Below are 22517 nucleotides of genomic sequence, written 5' to 3'. Positions count from 1 at the left end.
AAGCCATCAGAGAGTGAGAGCTTGACAATAGCAATGAGGGTGGGGAGGAGAGGGGAACCAGCTCTTTTTAGACAGTGAGAGATGATAGGGTCAGAGGCAGGGGTGGAGGCAGTGGAATGAAAGAGCAAGTGGGAAACCTCTCTTGAAAAAGAGCAGGGAAGCAGGAGGATGATGAGGGAGATGGAGGGCCTATGGGTAGTTCACATCTGATTGTTTCAATTTTACCAAAAAGAAGTTGGTTAGGTTAGGGAGGTGAGGATGGGCTGGGAAAAGCATTATTTTTCTAATACTGCCATGAAACTACGTTGCTTCTAATAAAATAATGAAGGGAAAATTCCAGTTAATCTAAATTTAGAGGTGTGTTCTGGAAATTTCTCCAAGTCAGGGAAAGTTTAATATTCTTTAAAGGGACCAGTTTTTTTTTCTTTTCACATTTTTCTACCTGACCCCCAAATCCTATGAAAATACCTTTCCTCTATTTCCAGCTAACTACAATGAAGAAAAATAAGAGCAAAGAAGCCCCTCAAAACAAAAAAGATACTAAGTAAATTATGCTCCATAGGAATGCTCAGGGTTTAAGTGAACATTTGAGTAAAGAGTTGATTTACATTCTTCTGATCCTCTTCATCCATCCCCAGTGCTCAGTTTGTCTTTAAATAGCATTTTAAACATTTCTGTTAGTACAGATAAAAGGGGAGAAACTTATGTATTTTTTTATTTACCTGCATCTGCTATAAGCTAAATGAAGACACTTGTCTCCTTAACTGTCCTTTCGTTGGGGGATATGTTTGCTTCAAGCAGTAGTAGAATGGTGTCTCTGGCAGTCAGGACTGATGCCAACAGCTTTTAAGACAACACCATGAGTTCAGGCTGAAAACAAAAGCTATCATGAGTTCAGGCTGAAAACAAAAGCTATCACAAGTTCATGAAGCAGGAATGAGCTCTTCTTTAATCCCCACTTTCACGCTGGAGAAAGCAGCCCACCCAGCCTCAACTCAGCACACATATACAAAGGTTTCTTTGTTCCCTAGCCCTGCTTCTCCACCTAAGCTTGATTCTCCTGTGGGGAACTTCTTGTTTGCCAATAGGGAATCTCTTACTTTCTACTGTCTGCTCTAGAAGATACCTCTCTTCCCGCTTTGCTCTGACTCCATCGTAAGACCACCTTTGGCAGATGCAGCCAGCCTCTCCCGGCTAATTTGGTGGAAATAGATAATGTGGGTTGCTCCCATGTAGAAGAAGCAGGACTCGTTCTGGAAAAAAGGGAGTGTGCCCAACCAGAATTAAAGCTCCCAAAGGCCATCTCCTCCTCTGAGCCTTCAGAGCCACAGAAGCCCTTTCAAGGGACACAGATGCTGTGCTCCTAATATCCCAGCTCCCTTTCCGCCCATGTTCAAAATGAAAAGTTAGCATCTCTGAGTCAGAAATTCCGAACTATTTTCTGGAAAATAAGAAATCCATCGCTAATTCCTTGTAACACCCTCACAATCTTAAAAAAAAGGAGATTCCGACTCTGTAATTAATGTGTTTACCCAGTGGTGAGATGTCAAGGTCGATGAGATCCAATGATATACCGACCACCACCAAACCAACTATTTTTTCTCATCGCTAAGGAAGCTCAGTGATCTTGCTCACATTACCACACCACAGAGAAGGAGGGGAATCCTACAGAGATGCTAAAACCCTTCAGTGATCTTCAAAAGAGGTCTTCCACAATTGAGGACGACGACCTCAATATACAGGGTAGCTAAAATGCGAGGCTTAAACTTCACTCTACCTTTTGAGGAAGAGACTTCTGCAGTCAGAGCCCCTTGATCTGAGGGAGGCCACAGAAAATCTTCAAAGAAAGAAGGAACTGATGCTTAGACAACTGCACAGGCTCATCATTGTATGTCCCATTGGAAAAATGGCAAAGGACATCAAATGTGCCATCACATCACCATCTTCTAAAAGGAAGTTGAGGGAATTAATTAGGAAATTAATAGCATATGTCCTTGCTTTCCATGGACAGCACCTTTGTTGGCACCATGCCAACAGTATCCAGAGAATTACCATTAATCATGCACTCTCTTACACAGTCTTACTTAGATTGTGAGCCCCATGAGGGATGGGAACTGTATCCAACTGATTACCTCGAATTGACTCCAGTGCTTAATATAATGCTCTGGAAGGAGGAGTCACCCAAAGGGAAAGAATTAAGGCACCCAGAGAAATAGAACAAGTAGCCAGTGTGTGGTGTCTTGAAGCCAAGACCAGAAAGTTTCTGCAAACAGAGAATGGAGAAAGATTTCAAAGCAGCTGGATGAAAATATAGGAGACACCATAGGATTTGGACAGGGGAAGACATTAGTGAAGCAGGAAAGGTGAAATCTAGACTGGTGATGGAGATAAAGTTGATGGGGAAGAAGTGGAGGCAGCCTGTGTAGACAACATCATGTCAAAGGAACTAGAATAAAAAGGGGAACAGATGTGGGATTCTGTCTGAGGGGGACAGTGGGATCCAGAGAAGACTTTTGCAGAATGGGGAGATGGGAATCTGTTTAAGAGCTAAGTGGAAGAAATATCCACTGCAAGGGCAGAAAAAGCCATAGTCAACATGTAAGCTCTGAGCCCAAACTAGGGTTCACATTCCTCAGACATTCCTCAGCCATCCTCTACTGGCCATATTTACTGCAAGACATCTACAGCTATTTCATTCCTTCTACAATGCCTCCCCTCGAGGCCCACAGGTAATAACTCTTCACCAGTACCTGCCATTGATGGATTCAAGTGGTGAACTGAGAAGTTTGCTCTGCACTTAGTTACTCCACGGGGCCAGTTGTGCCACCTCTAGGAAATTGCGAGGGGAGAGTCTGACTTATTATGTGCTTAGGGGAAGTCTAATAGCACTGATTAGGGCAGTGAAATATGAAGTGGTCTCATAATTTCAATTTGCAGCATAAAATGATGGACTCTGATTCGGGATAACTGTTTTTCAAATCTGATTGGAAAAGCCAAATGAAGCATTTCCAGTGCTTCAGACTAGATTGGTCAATCAATCAAAGGTATTTACTGAGACAAGTGTGTGTAGAACTCTGTCTTAAGAGTTTGAAAGAGTACAATAGAGTTGGTTTAACTTTAGATATATATATAGATAAATATTGGACATATGGACATAGATATATGTATAATGAATCTAATGCTACTTCACATTTTATATGAAGCATATTTATACATATATATATGAAGCAGCATTCAGTCTTATTTCCTCATGAACACTAGAGGAATAAAATTATTTTTGGTAAGCTTATATCATGTCAGCTTACTTAGATCATGTTTATCCTTCTCTCTACTTTCTTCCCGCAGTGACTAAGGAATCCAAAGGAAACATTAAGGTCCTTGCCTTTTGCTTGGTCCAATTCCTTTGCTGGTATCCCAAGATACTTGTAAGGAGATTAATAAATTAAAAACAAGGTTCCCATAGCAACCTGTAGTGCAGACCTCATATTGCAAGCTATTACTTGTCGGCATTATTTAATTAAACTTGAATAATAATTGTATTGTCTCTAAGCCAATAGACTTTAATTTATTATGCTAGTGTCTGGATTAAAAAAAAATTTGGAAAAAATCTTTCTCAATAGGAAAACTGTCACTAAAAGAAAAATCTACCTTTCTCTTTGCAGGAAGGAAATACAGGATTTGGGACTGGTTATTTTAGTGGATGCTCGAAAATGTCAACCCATTCCTGCCCTTTTCCAGGCTTTCACTACCCTACAGGTGAGAGTGGGCAAATGGCAGTCAATTTTACCACCGTGTGAACCATAATCCTTGACTTGAGTCTTTTGTGGCGCTTTGGTGGTGTTTTGAAGGAATTGGGTATAAAGGTAAACTCTGATGCCTAAAGTTGTTCTTATTCTGGTAAGATGATATGATTGAAATTTATAAAATCCTGAAGGGTGAAGATAGGGCATTTTGCATGTTAGATGATCTATCCACAACCATAAAAATAAATGTAAAAGTGGGTACCTCTTTCATTGCACCCTGTTACCTCTAGTGGAGTCAAAATTCTGGGCTGTGTGGGTCATGTGTCTAACGCAGTGATGGCTTTTCTTATCTTTCTTATGGAGAGTTGAGAATATTATGTTCAGGAGAGGCATATGACAACTAGTTTAATTCTGTCCTAGAATTCTGCTACCTATGAAGAACACTATCCTGTGTGTCAGTAATTAACAAAAAATTAGAAAACTGAATTGTAAAGCAGAATCAATCAATCTGTGGTATTTATTGAGCACTTATTGTGTGCAGAGCCCTTGGGAAAGTACGATATAAAGGATGAAGCAGGGAGTGAGGCTTAAGCCACCCAACATGAAGGCCAGGATCGTTCATGAGTTCGTAGTCTCAGCTTCTTTTCAAGGAGTGATTCCCACCTTGGTTACACCCAGCCCTTCTCCCCTACTGGGTTGGACAGCAGGTGAATCTGGGCAGAGCTCTTGTAAATCTTTAGAACATTGGGGACTTTGCTATTGCTAAACTGGGGATGGTTGATGGGGGGGAAAAAAGTTAGTTTTGATGGTTCTTTTATTTTTTTCTTCTTCCCTGAATTGTAAATTCCTTGGGTGAAGGAACCATATTCAATTCATAGGTGTTTGCGTATTCTCAAGAGCCAATAGAGTCCTATGTCAAAATAGGTGCTCAAAAATATTAACAATATATAAATAAGAAAGTCAGTGTGACTTTGGGGAGACAGGGTTTGGCAACGAAGAGACAACACTGAGCTTCAGACCAAATTGAAGATTGATAAAGCAGTGGTGGGTTCCAACCCTCATTATGGCTCTGAGATCAGGACCTACCACAGAAGACACAACTGGGTTCTTCAGCAGATTCATCATATCCTTCTATGAATCAACTGTGTATTACGTGGCAAAACAGGATCATCATGAGTTTGATCCTGGAACAGAGTCATTATGCCTGCATGGAGACCATGGTCATGCATCACAACATGAGAAAACTGGATGATAGACCCCCAAAGAGCTGCAGGGGTGACCCGAATTGGGACAAATGCCAACAGAGTAGAAAAAAATCTCAGTGGCCCAGGGAAGCGGAGGCATAAATAAGTTGGTGCAAATTTGACAGGTGGGAGACCCAGCGTGTCTCTTTATTGCACTAAGGAGAAGGATTGCTCTCCTTGAGCAGTGGTGTCACTGAGATCAGATGATCAGGAGGTAATTAGAAACAGCAACAGATGTTTCAAGGAGAAACCACATTAGAGACCCTGGACACTATCAGTGTTTAGAACAGTGCCTTGCACATAGTAAGTGCTTAACAAATACCATCATTATTATGTACACACATTGTGCAATGGAGTCTCGGTAGGGCAGAAATCTTTTCAACCACACCCATGTGTTTATACATTTAGCATAATTGTAAAGCTACCCTTTATAGTCAAAGGTAATGGTCCTGGCTATGAGACGTTTGTGAGTATGAGCTGAGTATGGACCAGTAATCCCTCCCACATTACATACATGGAAAAATTGTCCCCTGCTGCACTGTTTCATTTATTACTCATAGTCACTGGTGTTTCTTTCATTTTTCCCCTTTTGTGTCTTTATCTTTTCAAAACCTTTGCTCTGAGGCTGTCACCTCATTTCTAATTGTCTAATGGCATGCTGCCATAAATGTCTTCTGCTTCTCTCTCCCAACTATCTAGTCCTAAAACACAGAATCAGAGGTTTCTCTTCATTGTATCTTTAAAACATTTTTCTTTTTTTTCATGATATTTGTTAAGCACTTACTATGGGTCAAGCACTATTCTAAGTTCTGGGGTAGATACAAGTGAATGAGTCCCTGTCCCACATGGGGCTAACAGCCTAAGTAGGAGGGAGAAAGGTATTGAATCTCCATTTTGCAGTTGAGGAAACTGAGGCACAGAGAAGTGAAGTGCCTTGCCCAAGGTCACACAACAGACAAGTGGCAGAGTTGGGGTTAGAACCCAGGTCCTCTGGCTCCCAGGACCGTGCTTTATCCACTAGATCCTGCTGCTTCAATCCATCAACCGACCCTGTTTATTGAGTGCTTACTGGGAACAGAAGACTGCACTAAACTGTTGGGCCAGTACAATATCACAGAGTTGGTGTTGCTTCCCAAAACTTTCTACAACTTCCCCATAGAGAAGCCGTTTGGGTGTCCTGTTGTCACCATTGTCACCATTCTCATCACCTTTCCCACTCATGTGGACCACAAGTTTCGCTACGAATCTGGTGGACTGGCATAATCTAGAACCTCATGGTTCATAATCCTGCCTTGCCACGTAATGATAGGGATGGAGCATGTTGTAGACACTCAGTGATGATCCAAACAGCATCCACAAAAATCTCTTCATTAGTGAGGATTACACAAACCTGGATGATTGAGCATCTCAGTCAAGAAATGAAGTTTCTTTGTTATTCTGCTCTTTTCTAGTATGCACTCGGGAGTATTACTACTGCCACCATTGACATCTCCCCACGGGAGATGCATTTTAAACCTATATCTCAAAATAGGTCCTTTAAAATAATTCTACAATTTGAGTGACTAAATCATTCATACTTGAAGTTCCAATACCCAGTTTAGAAAAATTATTTACATCTGGTATTTAAAGTCATTCAAATGTATTAGCTGTATTTGTCATGATGTGGGGAAAAAAGGATAAATATAAAGGTTTTTTCAGTAACATTTGTGAATTTCATTCATAGAATACAGTTCCTCATTCAGTTCATAGTGTGCTGCTGTTGGTGGATAAAGAATCTTCATTTAGGCCCGAAAAAGATACAGTAATTCAGGTAAAATTAAGAAATACTTTTGTACTGTACTTGAGTTTTTCATAATTGTTATCATCATTATTATTATTGTATTTGTCAAACACTTGTTATGTGTCAAGCACTGTTCTAAGTGCTGAGGTAGATACAAGTTAATCAAATTGGACACAGTCCCTTTACCACATGGGGTTCTCATTCTAAGTAGAAGGGAGAAGAGGTATTGAATCCCCATTTTACAGTTGAAAAGTTAAGTGACTTGTCCAAGGTCAGAAGGCAGGTAATTGGCTGAACCGGGATTAGAACCCAGGTCTCCTGATTCCCAGATGTATTCTCTTTCCCCTAGGCATGGTACTTCTAGTTATAGAATGAAATACTTATTCAAAGAAATTCTAAATTAAGATATCTGTATAAAAAAATCTTGGGAAATGTGATTAGGCTTTGTTCCTCTGCTGAGAAAGAAAACTGAATCCACTAGAAAGCCACACAGGAAACTCCCAGTCACTGCCCAGAACAGCCCATAGTTGCTGTTGCTACTTGCCCACAGTCACTTGCCATTGCCTGATGCTGCTCAGGGCCACTCTGCTTGGCTGACAGCGGTCCCGGCAGGTGGTCATGGGTAATGAAAGAGGCATCCTAGCCCTTCAGCCCAGATAGAGTTGCTGAAGCCAAGAAGCGGTGGATAGTAAGTAGTTCATTCATCATTCAATTGTATTTATTGAGTGCTTACTGTGTGCAGAGCACTGTACTAAGCAATTGGGAGAGTACATTACAACAACAATGGGGATTAAGACTGTGAGTCCCATGTATTAACAGGGGCTGTGTCCAAACCAATCTGCCTGTAACCACCCCAGCACTTAGTACAGTGCTTGGCACATAGTAAGCAGTAACAAAGACCACAATTCTTATTATTATTCAATGAAACATCAAGCCTGTCACACCGGCCCTTTGAGGCTTAAGGCTGGGTTCTGTCTAGGTGCTCAGTGTCCTCCACTGACAGAGCATTTATTGCCTTAGATTAGTTAGGCCTCTGAGAAAAATTCTATTTAATACAGTGTACATTTTTCCAGTAATTACTGAAATACATATTTTGTCTTCAATTTTCTTAATAGTATGAGGTCCTGATGTCCCTGAAGGCTTTGCATAAGCTCATTGATTCTGCCCAGCTGACAGCAGATTTGGATGGGACCTTTCCTTATAACCACAGTGACTGGATCCGTTTTCGTCAAGTAAGACGCAACTTTTCCTTGGTATTTTGGCCCTTGGCATCTCCTAAAGTTTGTTTTCTTTTTTTTTTCCCTCACAGACAGTGCTGATCAGAGCCTTATCAGTCTCCCCATCCTCACTGTTTCTTACCATCAGTGATTATTTTTCAAGCAGTCACGAGTCCTCAGTAAAAACATGCTCTGCCCCTTGAAGTTACTAAGCCAGATATGAGCATAAGGGGTGAGGAGAAATACTGCAGTATTTGCTAAACAAAACAGTGTGGTCTATGGGAAGAGCATGGGCCTGGAAGCCAGAGGACCTGGATTCTAATCCCAGTTTGGCCAACTGCTTGCTCTATGACTCTGGGCAAGTCACTTAACTTCTCTGTGCTTCAGTTTCTTCAACTATAAAATGGGGATTAAATACCTGCACTCCCTCCTACTTAGACTGTGAGCCCCATGTAGGTTAGGGACTGTGTCCAACTTATTATTGTTGGTATTTATTGTTGGTATTTGTTAAGCGCTTACTATGTGCCGAGCACTGTTCTAAGCGCTGGGGTAGACACAGGGGAATCAGGTTGTCCCACGTGGGGCTCACAGTCTTAATCCCCATTTTACAGATGAGGGAACTGAGGCACAGAGAAGTTAAGTGACTTGCCCAAAGTCACACAGCAGACAAGTGGCCGAGCCGGGATTCGAACCCATGAACTCTGACTCCAAAGCCCGTGCTCTTTCCACTGAGCCACGATTAACTTGTATCTACTCCAGCTCTTAGAACAGTGCTTGACACATAGTAAGCACTTAACAAATGCAATAATAATAATAACAATAAAGTCAATCAGTGATATTTACTGAGCACTTACTGTGTGCAGAATACCATACTAAGTGCTTGGAAGAGTACAATACAACAGAGTTGGAAGACATGTTTCCTGGCCACAATGAGCTAACAATCCAGAAGGAATATAATAACTATTATTATTATTAATAATAATAATAATAACAAAGTAATCCTCTTGGTAAATATGTGCCCATCTGAATATTCACAAACCACCCACAGTGTCCTTCTAGAAACTCAGGAAGTATTTGGATCATAGAGCACAGGGCTGTTTATTTCCCCTTTATGTTGAATGTCTTATGTGTCTTTTTCCCTTATTACTCATGGCAGAAAGTGGAGCCCTTTTCCAGGAACTGCAAAGAAGCCATTCTTTTTCTACAAAACTCTGTCTGTTCCCTAAATTCTAACAGAACTCTAAGCTCAGTGCAGGTAAGTACCACTTAATGCATTCTTTATTGAGCTTAAGTTAACGTTCATATTTCAAAGTAGAAAGGGAAGCATCCTCTTAGGGACATGAAGACATTTGGGAAGAGGTTAGCTGGGGAAACCAAGATGGTTCTGAAAATGGAAAGCAAACATTTGCTCCACGGCTTGCCCATAGGCCTGACCCAACATGCTTCAAGACTCCTGAGATTCATTCATTCAGTAGTATTTATTGAGCACTTACTCTGTGCAGAGCACTGTACTAAGCGCTTGGAATGTACAATTCGGCAACAGATGGAGACAATCCCTGCCTGTTGATGGGCTTACAGTCTAATCGGGGGAGACAGACAGACAAAAACAATAGCAATAAATAGAATCAAGGGGATGTACATCTCATTAAAACAATAGCAATAAATAGAATCAAGGGGATGTACATCTCATTAAAAAAATAAATAGGGTAATAAAAATATATACAAGTCTTACTCCTGACCCTGAAAAGCTATCCATGGAGATGGGATTCATTTAGTTTTAGTTACTAAAACCATTAACTTTTCATACCCTAATTCATTAGAGAATATTACTTGACCAGTACAGTATTTCTTCTGATGTAGGAGGTCAAGGATTTAATCAACCAACACAAGACAATGATGAAGCTTGTCCTGGAAGATGACCTCTTGGTGACTTTAAGGCTGGAAGGTGGCACGGTTCTAGCCAGGATTCGGAAGGAAGAGTTCTGTACCAGCGAAGATCACAGGTGAATTGGAAAATGGTATAGGCAGCACGCAGACTGAAGATAGGTGTGAATGGGTGGTGTGATTGGGCGAAGCAGATGGCCTATTGTCTCAGGTGACAAAACAAATATGGGTGTAAACATTTTTCACCTTTAACACCTCAATACCCTTAAAACTAAGCACAGTGGATCCCAAACAATTCTTATTAATACTGGACAAACCACTAAGCTCTGAGAGGAGAAGCTGTGGGTATCAGAAAGCTAATGGTACAATCATCTCCCAAAAATGAATGGAATAAAATTGCAACTGAACAGCTCAGATTCTAACCCATCTGGATCCAGCTCTGGAATGGAAGTCCAGGGGAAGGAGAAGCTTTGCTGGGAGGGCGGGGGGCCCCTCGGGAGATGGGCCAAAGCCCCTCTGCTTTGGGTGCAAATGCCAGGAACTGAATGCTAGGGGCTTGACAATTCTCTGACACTATTCAGCCACTGAGACAAAGGTATCCTACTGGTATAAAAGGCAAATTGGGGACAAAATCCAAGAGGAGGTGTGGGGGAGGGAGGAGAGAGAGAGAGAGAAAAGCAGTGTGGTCTAGTGGAAAGAGCATGGGCCTGGAAACCAGAGGACTTGAGTTCTAATTCCAGCTCTGCCACTTGTCTGTTATATGAACTTGGGCAAGTCACTTATCTGTGCCTCAGTTGCCTCATCTGTAAAAGGGGGATTCAATAACCATTCACTCTTTCTCTTAGACTGTGAGCCTCAGGTGGGACGGAGAACAGTGTCAAACCTGATTAGCTTGTATCTACCCCAGTGCTTAGTACAGTGCTTGGCACATAGTAAGCTCCTAAGAGATATCACAGAGAGAGAGAAGTTGCTTTCTGAAACTGAGTTTGGGGATTGAATGTCACTAAATCTTTTCTACCACAGGATTAGAGGCAAGGAATGAGAGATCCAGAAGGGTAATTTAGAGCAAATGACCCCATAGTGTTTGATGCAGTTTAATGAAGGAGAACATGGTTATCCCATGAAAATTCCCTGATGGCCAGAGATGGTCTGTAGCTGGACTCGTATACTTACAGTAGGTCAGGCCCATTTTTACTAATACAGAAGGGGAATGAAAATGAAAATTCTTGATAGTTGAAGCACATCCTTGGAAGTCTTGCTTGGCCATAGAGATTCTTCATTGTTATCTAGAGCTCCAACTCGATTCCAACCTGTTAAGTAAAGGCTGCCTGTCAAAATTCTTCCCTATTAGAATTGGAATTTTGCTTCATTCAGGGCAGTTGAATTGTTACTGGGTTGCACCCCCAAGTCACATTTCAGGGATGAGTAAATTATTTACAAACTTGCATGCTTTGTGTGTGTGAGACAGAGGCAAATAGAGGCTGTCTCCCTCCTCTCCCCACTTTTCTCCACCACATACATCCCTCCCCTCTCACCATCACACACATGCATTCACCCAGATGCTCTTAACTGAGAAGAGTGCTGCTCCAAACCTAGAATGCAATTTAGAGAAATCCACTTCTTTATTGCCCTCTGTCATTAGCTGATGTCGTATTTCTTGCTCTGAAATTGCTGATGTCTCTATTGCTACAAGGGTGTGGTTGGGAATCCAGAGTGGTGGTGGTGATAAAAATGTTCTAATTGCTTGTGCATTGGAAGCTGCACCTCAGTTAACAGCAACCCTGGAAGGGAACATAATGGCTCTGTAGCCGGGAGCATGGGCCAGAGGCCAAATTTTTTCCCTGCCTTAAGATGACCAAACTCTGAAGGTGGCCTTGGGAACAAGGAAGTAGATTGCCAATGGAGGGGCAGGTCTGGTTTGGTTTAGCCTCTCCCTTCCTGTTTCCCTGCTGCACCTGACCACTCTGAACTGTAGACATCCTTTCACTGGCCTTAGGGGCTCAGAGATATTGAGTTGGGTATACCTGATGTAGAGCACAGTAGCTATTTTTATAGCTGATCTATTCCAAAGTGCATAGAAGTGGCTGGGCCTTTAAAATGCCATTGGGTTCCCAATATAATGAGTTCATATTCCTAAATCATCTTATCAGTGCAGTCATCTCCCAGCCCTGATTTGGTACCAGGGGATAAGGAATATGAGCTGCTAAACTTGCCTGAAGTGTGGGGTTTTATATGAGCCCATGTAATACAGTTCTCCTGTTTTTTCAGGGTCCTACTCTGTATGGAAGACTAATCTGATTAGGCTATAGTTTTTTTGCTTTGAGATTACTATTCTGTTTTCTTTACAATAGAGATGCTATCGAAGCAATAACCAGACTGTATAATCAGGTTGATGAAGAAGTTCATAGACTAGTTCTTTTGTCTAATAAGAGTCTTCAGCAGCTGGAAAATCTTCAGGAACTGAGAAAACTTGAGGAAGGTTGTGATCAGGTCAGTACTGTTTGCTTAACTAAACCTCAAATTTATTCTCTTGCTGGGTTGAGTGTGATACTTAAGAGAAGCAGGGCGGCTTAGTGGAAAGAGCATGGGCTTAGGAGTCAGAGGATGTGGGTTCTAATCCCGACTTCGCCATTTGTCTGCTGTGTGACCTTGGACAAGTCACTTAACTTCTCTGTGCCTCAGTTACCTCATCTGTAAAATGGGGATTAAAAGTGTGAGCCCCATGTGGGACAACTCGATTACCTTGTATCTAACCCTGTGCTTAGGACAGTGCTTGGCACATAGTAAGTGCTTATCAAATATCATAATTTTAACTGTAATTATTATACTGGACTTTCATTGTAAAAAAGAAAAATTCCAGCAATGTATTAAACAATAGTGTTTATTGAGCACGTACTCTGTGTCAAGGACTATTCTAAACACTTGAAAGAGTACAGCAGAAGTGAAAGACATGATCCCCATCCTCAAGGTGATTGCAATCTAATAGGCCCTCCTTCCTGATGGCACTCTTTCTCCCTTCACATCTGGCAGACCTCTCCCCATCTTCAAGGCCCTTCTAAAGTCACATCTCTTCCCGAGAGTCTTCCCTGACTAATCTTAGGGAGGCAGCTTGGGTGTGGGAGTCAGACGCTCTGTGTCCTAATCCCTGCTCTGCCACTTGTCTGCTGAGTGACCTTGGGCAAATCACTTAACTTCTCTGTGCCCCACTTTCCTCATCTGTAAAAGGAGGATTCATCACCTGTTTTCCATCCCTCTTAGACTGTAAGCCTAAGGAACTGTGCCAAACTTATTATCTTGTATTTACACCAATGCTTAGTACAGTGCTTGGCACATAGGAAGTGCTAAGCAAGTACAATAATAAAAATAATAATAATAACCTCTCATCTCCCCACCCTATTTCCCCCCATATTGGCACTTCCTCCACATCCCCTATGCACTTGAATCCTCACCCCCTAAGAACTTAGCTATTCACCCCTCCACCCACATAGCCCTTTTCTACATAAACTCTATTCCTTCCCCCTACCTGTAAGTTATTTTTGTCTCTGTACTCTCCCTTTCCATTGTATTGTAAGCTCCTTGACGAAAGATTTTATGTCTACTAACTCTATTGTACTCTCTCAAGCACTTAGAACAGTGTTCTGCACAAACTACTCAATAAATACACTTGATTGGTTGACTGGTAGAGTTGAGGGGTTGAAAATCTGACTGTACTGGTTTGGAGAGGAATGAATGACCAGTTCTAGAAGTCTGGATAGAAATGAGAGCAGGAAGATGGAATGTTCAAGAGTTGAAGTGGGCTGTGGTATCTAGAGTGGGCTTTTATAGTATGCTTTGGTTAGGAATTTAGGGAATATTTGTCTCACAATAAGAACCTGTTTGGACACCATGAACCATGGTTTTGTAATAAACTGTATGAATGGATGAGTACTGTAGCTCAAGTTGTCCTTAACGCAGGTTCGTGTAAGAATATAACCCCTGCATTATAGGAGTACTGGGTATATTTTATAAAGCAGCTTCAGTAGGTTCTTTGGGCCCAGCTCCTGCTCAGATTTTTAATCTCACATCTCATGTTTTATATAGATTAAACTGTGGTTTGAAAATGAACGAGAAAAATACTTTGGCCCGTTGGATAAAGAGTTGCTCTCAGTAGCCAAGGTGAAGAAAAAGCAAGAGGAGTTCCGTGTTTTTGGAGACATGGTGATGGTAGGTATGACCCCTTCTCCCCACCCCCCAGCTCATAGTGGGTTTCCTGGAGTTAATTTGGTCCAGGACCTAGGTATTTCCCCAAGGTGCCGCTTTGCTCTATCTTGGACCTAGTAACCATGGACTGGGTTGCTAACCTGTTCTCTCCCTGACTCACCTGGCTTCCCTGACTGCCTCTTACTTATTCATTACCTCTCTTGCCACTTACTTAAGTGACTGAGATTAATGTTCTGTACTCTTTGGGGTTCAGTGGAACTAGATTAATTGTGGTTCCAGATTTTCAATCCTAATAGTGAAAACTTCAATCAATTGTATTTACTGGGCACTTAATGTGTGCCGAGTACTATACTAAGCACTATAATAACTTTGTCCTTGTATCCACAGGGTGCAGGATTCAGATGAAGTCCTATAAACTCTTGCCCTACTTGTGGAAGCCAACGCAATTGATTGATCTGTTGTTGTGTGTTTGGTTTTATTTTTTCCCAGAGGAAAGATTGACCTCGAATTTAGATGCTGGTAGAAAGTAGTTTCCCATCTTTGCCACCATTTCTACCCAGCTGGACTTAGTCGGGGGTCCCTACTGTGGTAGAGCAGATTTACCTGGTGGCCTGGTAGCAGTAGATTCTAGAGGTGTTCTTGGAGCAAGAGGTAAGTGGAGGAAGGGCCAGCCCAGAATTCAGGAAGTGGCCACTAGCAGCAGCCCACCGGGAAAAATGAGGTGGTTTCTTTACCCTATCCAAGGCTCCATGACTCAGTTCCAACTGATTTTGTAGTACTAGTATGCATAATATATGTACCCTATTACTTGAGTACTAACTCGTGTTCTTATCTCCTTTCCCTTATTCCTTCCATCTGCAATTCATTTTCATGTCATTTTCCTCTGACAGATTGTAAGTGAGGGCAGGGATTGTATTTACTGAATCTTCTAAACAATTATTCGGTGCTCTGCATGCAGTAAATACTAATATTCATGGATTGATTTACTGATGCTTTATTCTCAACCCAACAGCAATATTGCAAGCAAGGATTACATCTGCTGAAAGATAACAGAGCCCCAATCTCAGAAGAGAAAATTCAGAATTTCAAGAGATATCTCAAGAGCATTCTAACCCAGACAGAGAGGAGGAAAGGAAAGTTGGAGGATCTGGCCAGCCTTTACGAGTTTTATGAGACGGTAAGGTTGGGTTTGGAAACATTTGCTTCTCCCAGCCTAGCGAGGACTGATCACTCGCCTGTGTGTATGCTCTGGCCGTAGCTCCCATTAACAATAATGAATCTCTCCTTCAATTAGCAATTATTAATTGATGGCATCGGCTATTGCCAATGAGACTATTAGACTTTTGATCCAGGTCAGGTGATTTTTTTTTTCCACCACAGCTGGTGCAGCTCCAGCCAGATCAGCTCCCTAATGGCCTAGGATGTTGGAGACAGAGGAAGAGAAAGGGAGAGCAGGTGAAGGAACAGTCCTCAGCCTTTGCTTCTTTCCCTGTGGGTCTGGGTACTCTCTCCCCATCCTGTCCTATGGAAGTTAAACTGGGGACTTCTGAGCTAGGTTAACTGAGAGCCTCCTGTACTCTGCCCCTTATAACTGGCCAGAACTATAGGGGAGGGAGAGGTGGTGGGGAGAGAGAGAAAGAGAGAGAGAGAGAGAATGAACAGAACTTACATCTGATTGTTTTCTTCCTCCTGATCCTTCGTCACTGTAGCCACTGACATTGATGATGCCACTTAATTTGGCTGCCCCTGTACCTGGTGTGAATGGGGGCCCATGGATTTTGTTTATAATACCCAACACAGCTGTTGAACTCACCCCCTGCCATTGCCACTCTCCTGCCTGGTGCTTAGCTCATTCGCAGCTACAGTCACAAGCCCAGGGCCTGGTATGGTGGCTGCTCTTGACTTCTACTCTTGGCCCCCGCATAAGTCACGGGACCAAGATGGTGTTCTGATTGCTCCTGCCCATCCTGTGGACAGTGAGCACCTGAGCGGAAAGGGCCTGGTCTAGCCCGGGCAGAATTCTGGGAGGATCACCTGAGAAGCAACATGGACAAGTGAAAAGAGCCTGGGCCTGGGAGTCAGAGAACCTGGATTCTAATCCTGGCTTTACCACCTGACTGTTGAGTGACCTTGGACAAGTCACTTAACTTCTCTGTGCCTGTTACCTCATCTGTGAAATAGATATTAAGGCTGTGAGCCCTATAAGGAATATGGACTATGTCTAACTTGATTATCTTGTATCTTCTCCAGCACTCAGTACAGTGCCTGGCACATAGAAAGCACTTAACAAATACCATAAAAAGAAGAGCTTGGGGACCAATGGGGACATGGCAGTAATTCAATTTTACAATTAAACAGAAGGAGGTGAGGAGAGAAGGAATAAAAAGGTGGGGAAAGGAGACAGAAAGAGAGAAAAATTATTCATGGTTGATTTGGGAAGCAAGGAAAGAGAGGAAAAAGCCAGCGAGGCACAATGCTTGCTCCCCCTGTCTCTTTCAATTAGTCAGAAATTACCACTCCTAACCATATTGATTGATTAGATTTCTGGCAGGATTGTCCCCTTTGTTTGATGTTTCACACGGCAGTGCTCCCAGAGAACAGTGAAGCGTAGAGTGAAATCCTTTCTGATTTAAAACCTGGCCAAACTCCTGCAGCTTTTTAATCATTCACCAAAACCATTCCTGTAAGTTTCCAATCCCTTTCCTATTGTGGAGACAACTTTCAGTAGCAAAAACTCCTTCCCGAGGTGGATTTAAACAGTCTCCCTTCATTGGAGGCTAGGAAGTATTTTCAAGATGTGTCGGTGATTCTCACTGATATATGTATCCCTTTTTTTGTGTGTGACATAGGCAAATGCGTGGCTGCTACACTGCAATGAATTTCTTGAACATCTTACTCTAGAGACCAAATATTCTCCTTCAGACCTTCAGTGCTTGAAGAGCTATCACCAAGAGGCCACAAAGGTTTCAGCAGAAAACTTCCAGAAGGTGAATGACATGGTGTTGGGCCTGGGAAGCCAGAAGGAACAGCAACAGTGGATCCTGCTGTGGCTGCAATGCCAACAGGCGAGGCATCGTTTAGAAGAGGCTCTGTCTGCAGCTGCCCGCCTCAAGTCTCACGAGGCCCGGGCGGCCCAGGAGGGAGAAATAGAACAGGAACTTGCCTGGGAGGAGAAGAAACAGCAGCCCTACTCCTTTCCTTTCCCTCAACTATGCACGGGGGGCAACTTGGCTGAGAGAAATGGACTGTCACTCTCCCCATCAACCAGTTGCCCCAGAAGACCGGTGCTCTCGGATCTGGAGGATGTTACTCAGGATGAGTGTGGGTGGATCCCCCCAGCCCCAGTTCCCTTCCCAAGCGTCTCTCCGGTGAGTGGGCTGCCCAGAACAGGCCACATTTTGGATGACGCAGATGATGTCTCCACCATCTCCTCCCTCCCTGAGCCCAGTGAGGCTCTAACTGCCCTCCACAGGAAGCACCCCTTAAAGAAAATGATGAAGAAAGCACAAGGCTTTGAACTGCCTCAGCTTGAAAGCAGCCCCCGTGTACTGCAACGGCATAAGTCCACTGGGGTTTCTATAAAGGGTCTGGAGGTGATGAGCTGTGTGGCTCCTGAGAAGAAACCCTCTCTGCAAAGACCAAATGTTCAAAGCCCATTGGTCGGTAGAAATCGGAGTTTATCATCCCCTTCACGGATACATCATATGGAGGAAGAAGAAAGAAAGAGAACAGGAAGGTGAGAAATGACCATGACTCATTCAGGGAGGATTCTAAGGCACCAACCCCCCCGCAGTAAGCCTAGACAGGCCTGCTCCACAGAAAGATGAATGATGAAAGGCATTCATTCATTCCTTCAAGGCAGCTTAACTCAGCCTCCCTAGCTGTTAAGTCCAGGTGAATAGAAGCACATTCAAGGAGTTTCAGGCTCCAAATGACTGTTTGTTTTCAATCATTTTTCTAATTCTCAATATGGTTTTAGTTGAAAATAGTTTCTTTTGTATTCAGACATCTTTCTGCCATCTTTCACGAGACCCTCATCTCTCTGCACATCAGCCCAGATTGTGAATCTGGTGAGTGCAGAAATGAACCTTAGAGCAATCTACTTTTTCTGGCCCACATGAAGTAAAAGTGGAAAGTAAATCACCATCATAATGTTTGAATTTTTGAATTTCTTCCTTTTTTTCCGATATTGCTGTGAGAGAAGAAATTCTAGCACATTCTGTTCCATTTCCCATATTCCCTCAAGAAAAGTGAAAATTAATTTCTCAAATCTCTTTTAAGATATGTTGTGAGAAGTAATTTTCCCTAGATGTTAAGGAAATACAAATAAGGGTCATCTTCAAGGGAATTTAGATGGCTTTTACATTCCTGCAGTGATGTGTGGTGGTTTTTAAAGTACATCATAGTATAAGAATAGTATCAGGTCACATCCCAAATTAAATTCCAAATATATTCTTCACCTAGGGTTTCCTTAAGTTCCCTGTGGCTTCCAAAGTAGAGGATGAAAATAGGACCCCAGAAGCAGCGAGTACCATCTCTGTGGTTGATCAAAAGATGATTGGGGCTGCTTCTGTTGTCTTATTTTCATTTCCTACTGATCTTCCCTTTACTCATCTACTCCCTCACTTCCCAGCCACTCAACAGTATCTTCAAGGCTTCAGGGCACTCGCCTGACCACTCCCCTTGCCTGAGAACGCAGCCTGCCCATTTCTGCTCATGTACTTAGGCTCTTTTAACCCAGAATGACTTGTACCCTACTGCTAAAATGTAAAGATGATGTCACACATGAAAACATATATGAGTAGAAGCATTGAAACAGCATGCTGGATTCACAAAGCCAGATATGGGATGGGACAGCATGCTTGTGCCTCCTTGCCCTGACAAAAGTAAGCATTTGCAATAAAGAGGGGTTACATTGTAAGCTTTATTGCCACTTAGATTTCTGGCTGGTCTAACTCTGCATGACTTAAGTGCCCTGACCTCGTAGCTCGGGCAGTACGAAGTTTATTATTTGGGTCTCCCTGACAACGTTTTGTCATCTTTATATTGTGAATTTTGTTTTCTTTTAAGTTTCACAGAAGATGTTCAACCCCTTTTATATGAATTGTTACCTATACCTGAGCCAAGGAAAAGGCCACAGCAAGAACAAAAGTGTTTAAAATTTTTAAACCTTGAATGGGAAAAATAAAAATGGGTTAAAATGTGTTTTTACATAAAACTCTTAAGTTGATAAGACCCAAGGTGGTTTTCCCCTTTTATATATTAGAGTAGTAAGAGCACTGCATCCTGCAACTCTGTCACATGCTCTCCATTATCCAAGATTCCAGGCCTCAGAAGCTGCATGGATAACTAAAATCCTCAGTTAATCCCAAATATTGGGTGAAGGCAATTGTTTCCACCTCTCCCTTCCACAAAAGCATTTTTGCCAGTACCACCAAAAAAGAGTGAGTTTTCCTTCCTGCCCAGTTCTCTGCTTTGTCCCTGGATGTACAGAGGAGAGAGACATTCTTTTACCCCTTGCACATTTCTCCCTTTGTGGGCCTCTATCATTGGCAGCCTTAGGAGTCACTATTTCTCCTTTTTCTTGCCAACTGGGGTAGTGATTTACCACAGAAGGGATCACCCACTGAGATAGACTTCTGCACTCCAGAAACCCCATGAAGTCATCTCTGTTCTCCAGTGAGAATTATCCTGGCTTCTGTTTCCTGGGGTGCCCTCTTGGCTGATCAGGGGCTGGCCAAAGATAGGAAGGAGAAGGGGAGGGAGGAGCCCCTGGCCTGGGTAATCCACCAATGAGGACAGGAAGGGAAACCAAGGACTTCTTTCTGGGGCTCTGCCCACTGGGGCTCTGAGAATGAGCTTTGAGTGCGTCTAGGGCGCAGCTCCTGTACTTCCCTGGGTTCCGCAGGTAGGTTAGTTTCTCCCTTGGGGAACTGGGCCCAGATTAAAGCCAGATCGATGCCAGGGATTCAACACTAAAACAGGCTAAAGATGGAAGAAAGACAGTGCCTGTCCTGAGTGGTTTAATCATTTACCTTCCCGGAGGTGGGACAAAAGCAGATGACCTCTTCAGGTTGTTCCCACCTCAGGGATTCTAGCTTTCAATTTCCTCCTTCCTGCCCAGCAGGAGGTTCAAAAGGACTACCTTCAATTTACAACTCAGGACAGAGATGCCTTTAAATGTGGCTTTTGGAAATAAAGTCTTGTCTGTTCCAAACCTGATTGCCATCATGGCCTGGAGTTGGGGGGGGGGGGGGGGGGGGGGGGGGGGAGGAAAGGAAGGAAGGAGAAGAGAAAGGAGGGGCATGGGGCTAGGGAATACAGCCATCAGATAGTTCTGGAGGAAGTAGTTTTTTGTGTTTTTTTTTTAAATTTACTTCCTCCTTAAATTCGCTTTGGAGGGATTCCAGATTTCCACCCCAGCATTTGAAAAATCTCGACTATTTCCGATGGGCTGAAACTGGAGTCGGAGTATGATCTTTGTTTCTCCCTGGATCCTCGACAGGACCCCCGGGCATGATCTCTAGCCCTTCCCACGCATGCATGGAGGCGGGTAATTGTGCTGACAGGCATGGGCTGGTATGATTTGCTGTCCTTTCATGTCCTCTCGAACCCTAGAATTTGGGGTCTGGGCAAATAGCCCAGAGAAAGTGAGAAGGGCCACAGCACCAAAGCCTCTAATAGTTAATATCAAATCTAATTGGGGAGAGGAAACTTCCCCACTGGCACAACAGCTTTATTCCCTGTTGATCTCTTGGAGAAAGTTTCGCTCTGCACTACTTGGCAGCACTAATACCCTCCTGGTAGAAATTATTCAGATCCCTTAGCCAGCTTGATGATGCTGTTTTAATAGTCTGTCTCATCAGAAGCTGAGAGAAAATTCAATAAATTGTTATACATTCTTTCTACTGCCATCTGTTTATCATGAAGTCTTCTCAGTTCATAGAACAGTCAGGGTCTGTGCCAATGTGTTAGAGGCATTTCTAATCTACCCACTGCCAGTCAAACCCTAGCCTCTAGGCTGCTGACAGAATTTCTAATCGTATTGCTTGAACTAGCAAAGAAGAAAAGGACAAAATCTGTTCCCACAGCTATTTTCCAAATGGTTGAAAAACTGTTATCGAAATTGTTCGGTCGTCACATGTTCAAGGATAAACTCAAGCCAATTATCTCTTTTTATGTCCAGACTTTGCCCGTACTGCCTTATTTTGGGAGCCCCACTGGACAATTGTATATGCATCCCAGTGGTTAAAAGAATATAAATTTGTTAGGAAATATGGCCCTTGATTCTCTTTCTCTTACTCTCAGTATTTCAAATTCACTTGTGGTAATTACTACATCTATTGGATTGTGTGTCCTAAAAAAAACCCTATCACCACCATTACTACTATCGCCGACATGATAATAGATTATTTCATGACACTGTGCTAAATCCTGACCTATTGAAAATGCAGTAAAAATGAGCAGACATGGTAGTCCCTGCCTCCCAAGCCTCACAATTTTAAATGACATAGAAGTGAGGGTGGGAGGCAGAATGAAAGAGTGTTGTGAGATAAGGCTTACAAAAAATTCCAAAAACTACTGATTACATGAAGAATAACACAATAACAACTATGAAGGAAATTCATCTAGTCAAAGTGCCTGCCTTGGACTTATTTTTCCCCTATTCAGACAGATTAAAAAAGTACTTTTCTCTTTGCACCCCCAACAGTTTCAAGGCATCCTAACTCTCCTGGATGGAGGGATGGAGTCTGTTTGCATTCTCCCCCCTCAGGGATCCAGGCTTCCGATGCTAAAGGTGACCTCATATCATCTGGCCAACTTATCTTCCCTTTATGTATATTTTCTACAGCACAGTCCTTTTTAAGAACTGTATGGACAGCAGTTTCATTTGAATTAATAGTTTGCTTTTTCCCCAGGTGAATTGAATTCAACTTTTCTTTAACTTTGGAAGTGGACTCTGTTAACAGCCTACTATTTAATATGAGATTCAGTCATGCAGGGGATGCATGATTCAGGGAACCACCAAGGAACTCATCCATAGTTTGTTAACCAACGGATAGTGGAAGTAGTATGAATGGCAGTTTACCAAGCAGGTATTGAGTACAATGCACTGCTTGGGAAGTCCAAGTCACATTGTCTCCCAAGGAGAGGCTTCAATGCTAATGAGGGAACTGGACAATAAAAGAAATCATGAATGAATATTCTTTCTTGAGCCTTTGTAGCACCTGAAAAAGGTCAACAATCTTTTGCAAGTGAAATGGGAAATGTTTATGCTGCTTTCCACCTCTCCTTTCTGGTTTCTCTCATGGAATATCTTCAGATGCATTAGAGATGGTGACTGTTAGGGAGCAGAAAACAATTTAGAGGCCCACTCAGCACTGGAAAATTGGAGTTGAAAGATCACTGGAGTATCGTATTTCAGGGCCACCGGCTTGCTTCCCCACTT

General features: G+C 42.7%; 1 protein-coding gene across 4 annotated transcripts in view; it reads left to right on the top strand.

The window, feature by feature from the left end:
- PLEKHG4B (pleckstrin homology and RhoGEF domain containing G4B) overlaps positions 1 to 22517 on the top strand; it is an 80143-nt gene that overhangs the window by 34718 nt on the left and 22908 nt on the right. For all 4 annotated transcript variants that reach the window (XM_029053140.2, XM_029053139.2, XM_029053138.2 and 1 more), the window contains exons 6-14: positions 3663 to 3756; positions 6711 to 6797; positions 7883 to 7999; positions 9141 to 9239; positions 9845 to 9987; positions 12220 to 12358; positions 13949 to 14071; positions 15081 to 15245; positions 16918 to 17804. In XM_029053140.2, the coding sequence (XP_028908973.1) occupies positions 3663 to 3756; positions 6711 to 6797; positions 7883 to 7999; positions 9141 to 9239; positions 9845 to 9987; positions 12220 to 12358; positions 13949 to 14071; positions 15081 to 15245; positions 16918 to 17804 (1854 nt within the window). The remainder of the gene's footprint in view (positions 1 to 3662; positions 3757 to 6710; positions 6798 to 7882; positions 8000 to 9140; positions 9240 to 9844; positions 9988 to 12219; positions 12359 to 13948; positions 14072 to 15080; positions 15246 to 16917; positions 17805 to 22517) is intronic.

The sequence above is a fragment of the Ornithorhynchus anatinus genome, chromosome X2 (genome assembly GCF_004115215.2).
Source record: "Ornithorhynchus anatinus isolate Pmale09 chromosome X2, mOrnAna1.pri.v4, whole genome shotgun sequence".
NCBI lineage: Eukaryota > Metazoa > Chordata > Mammalia > Monotremata > Ornithorhynchidae > Ornithorhynchus > Ornithorhynchus anatinus.
The sequence above is the reverse complement of the archived record's forward strand: the minus strand, read 5'-3'. Positions and strand labels throughout refer to the sequence as shown.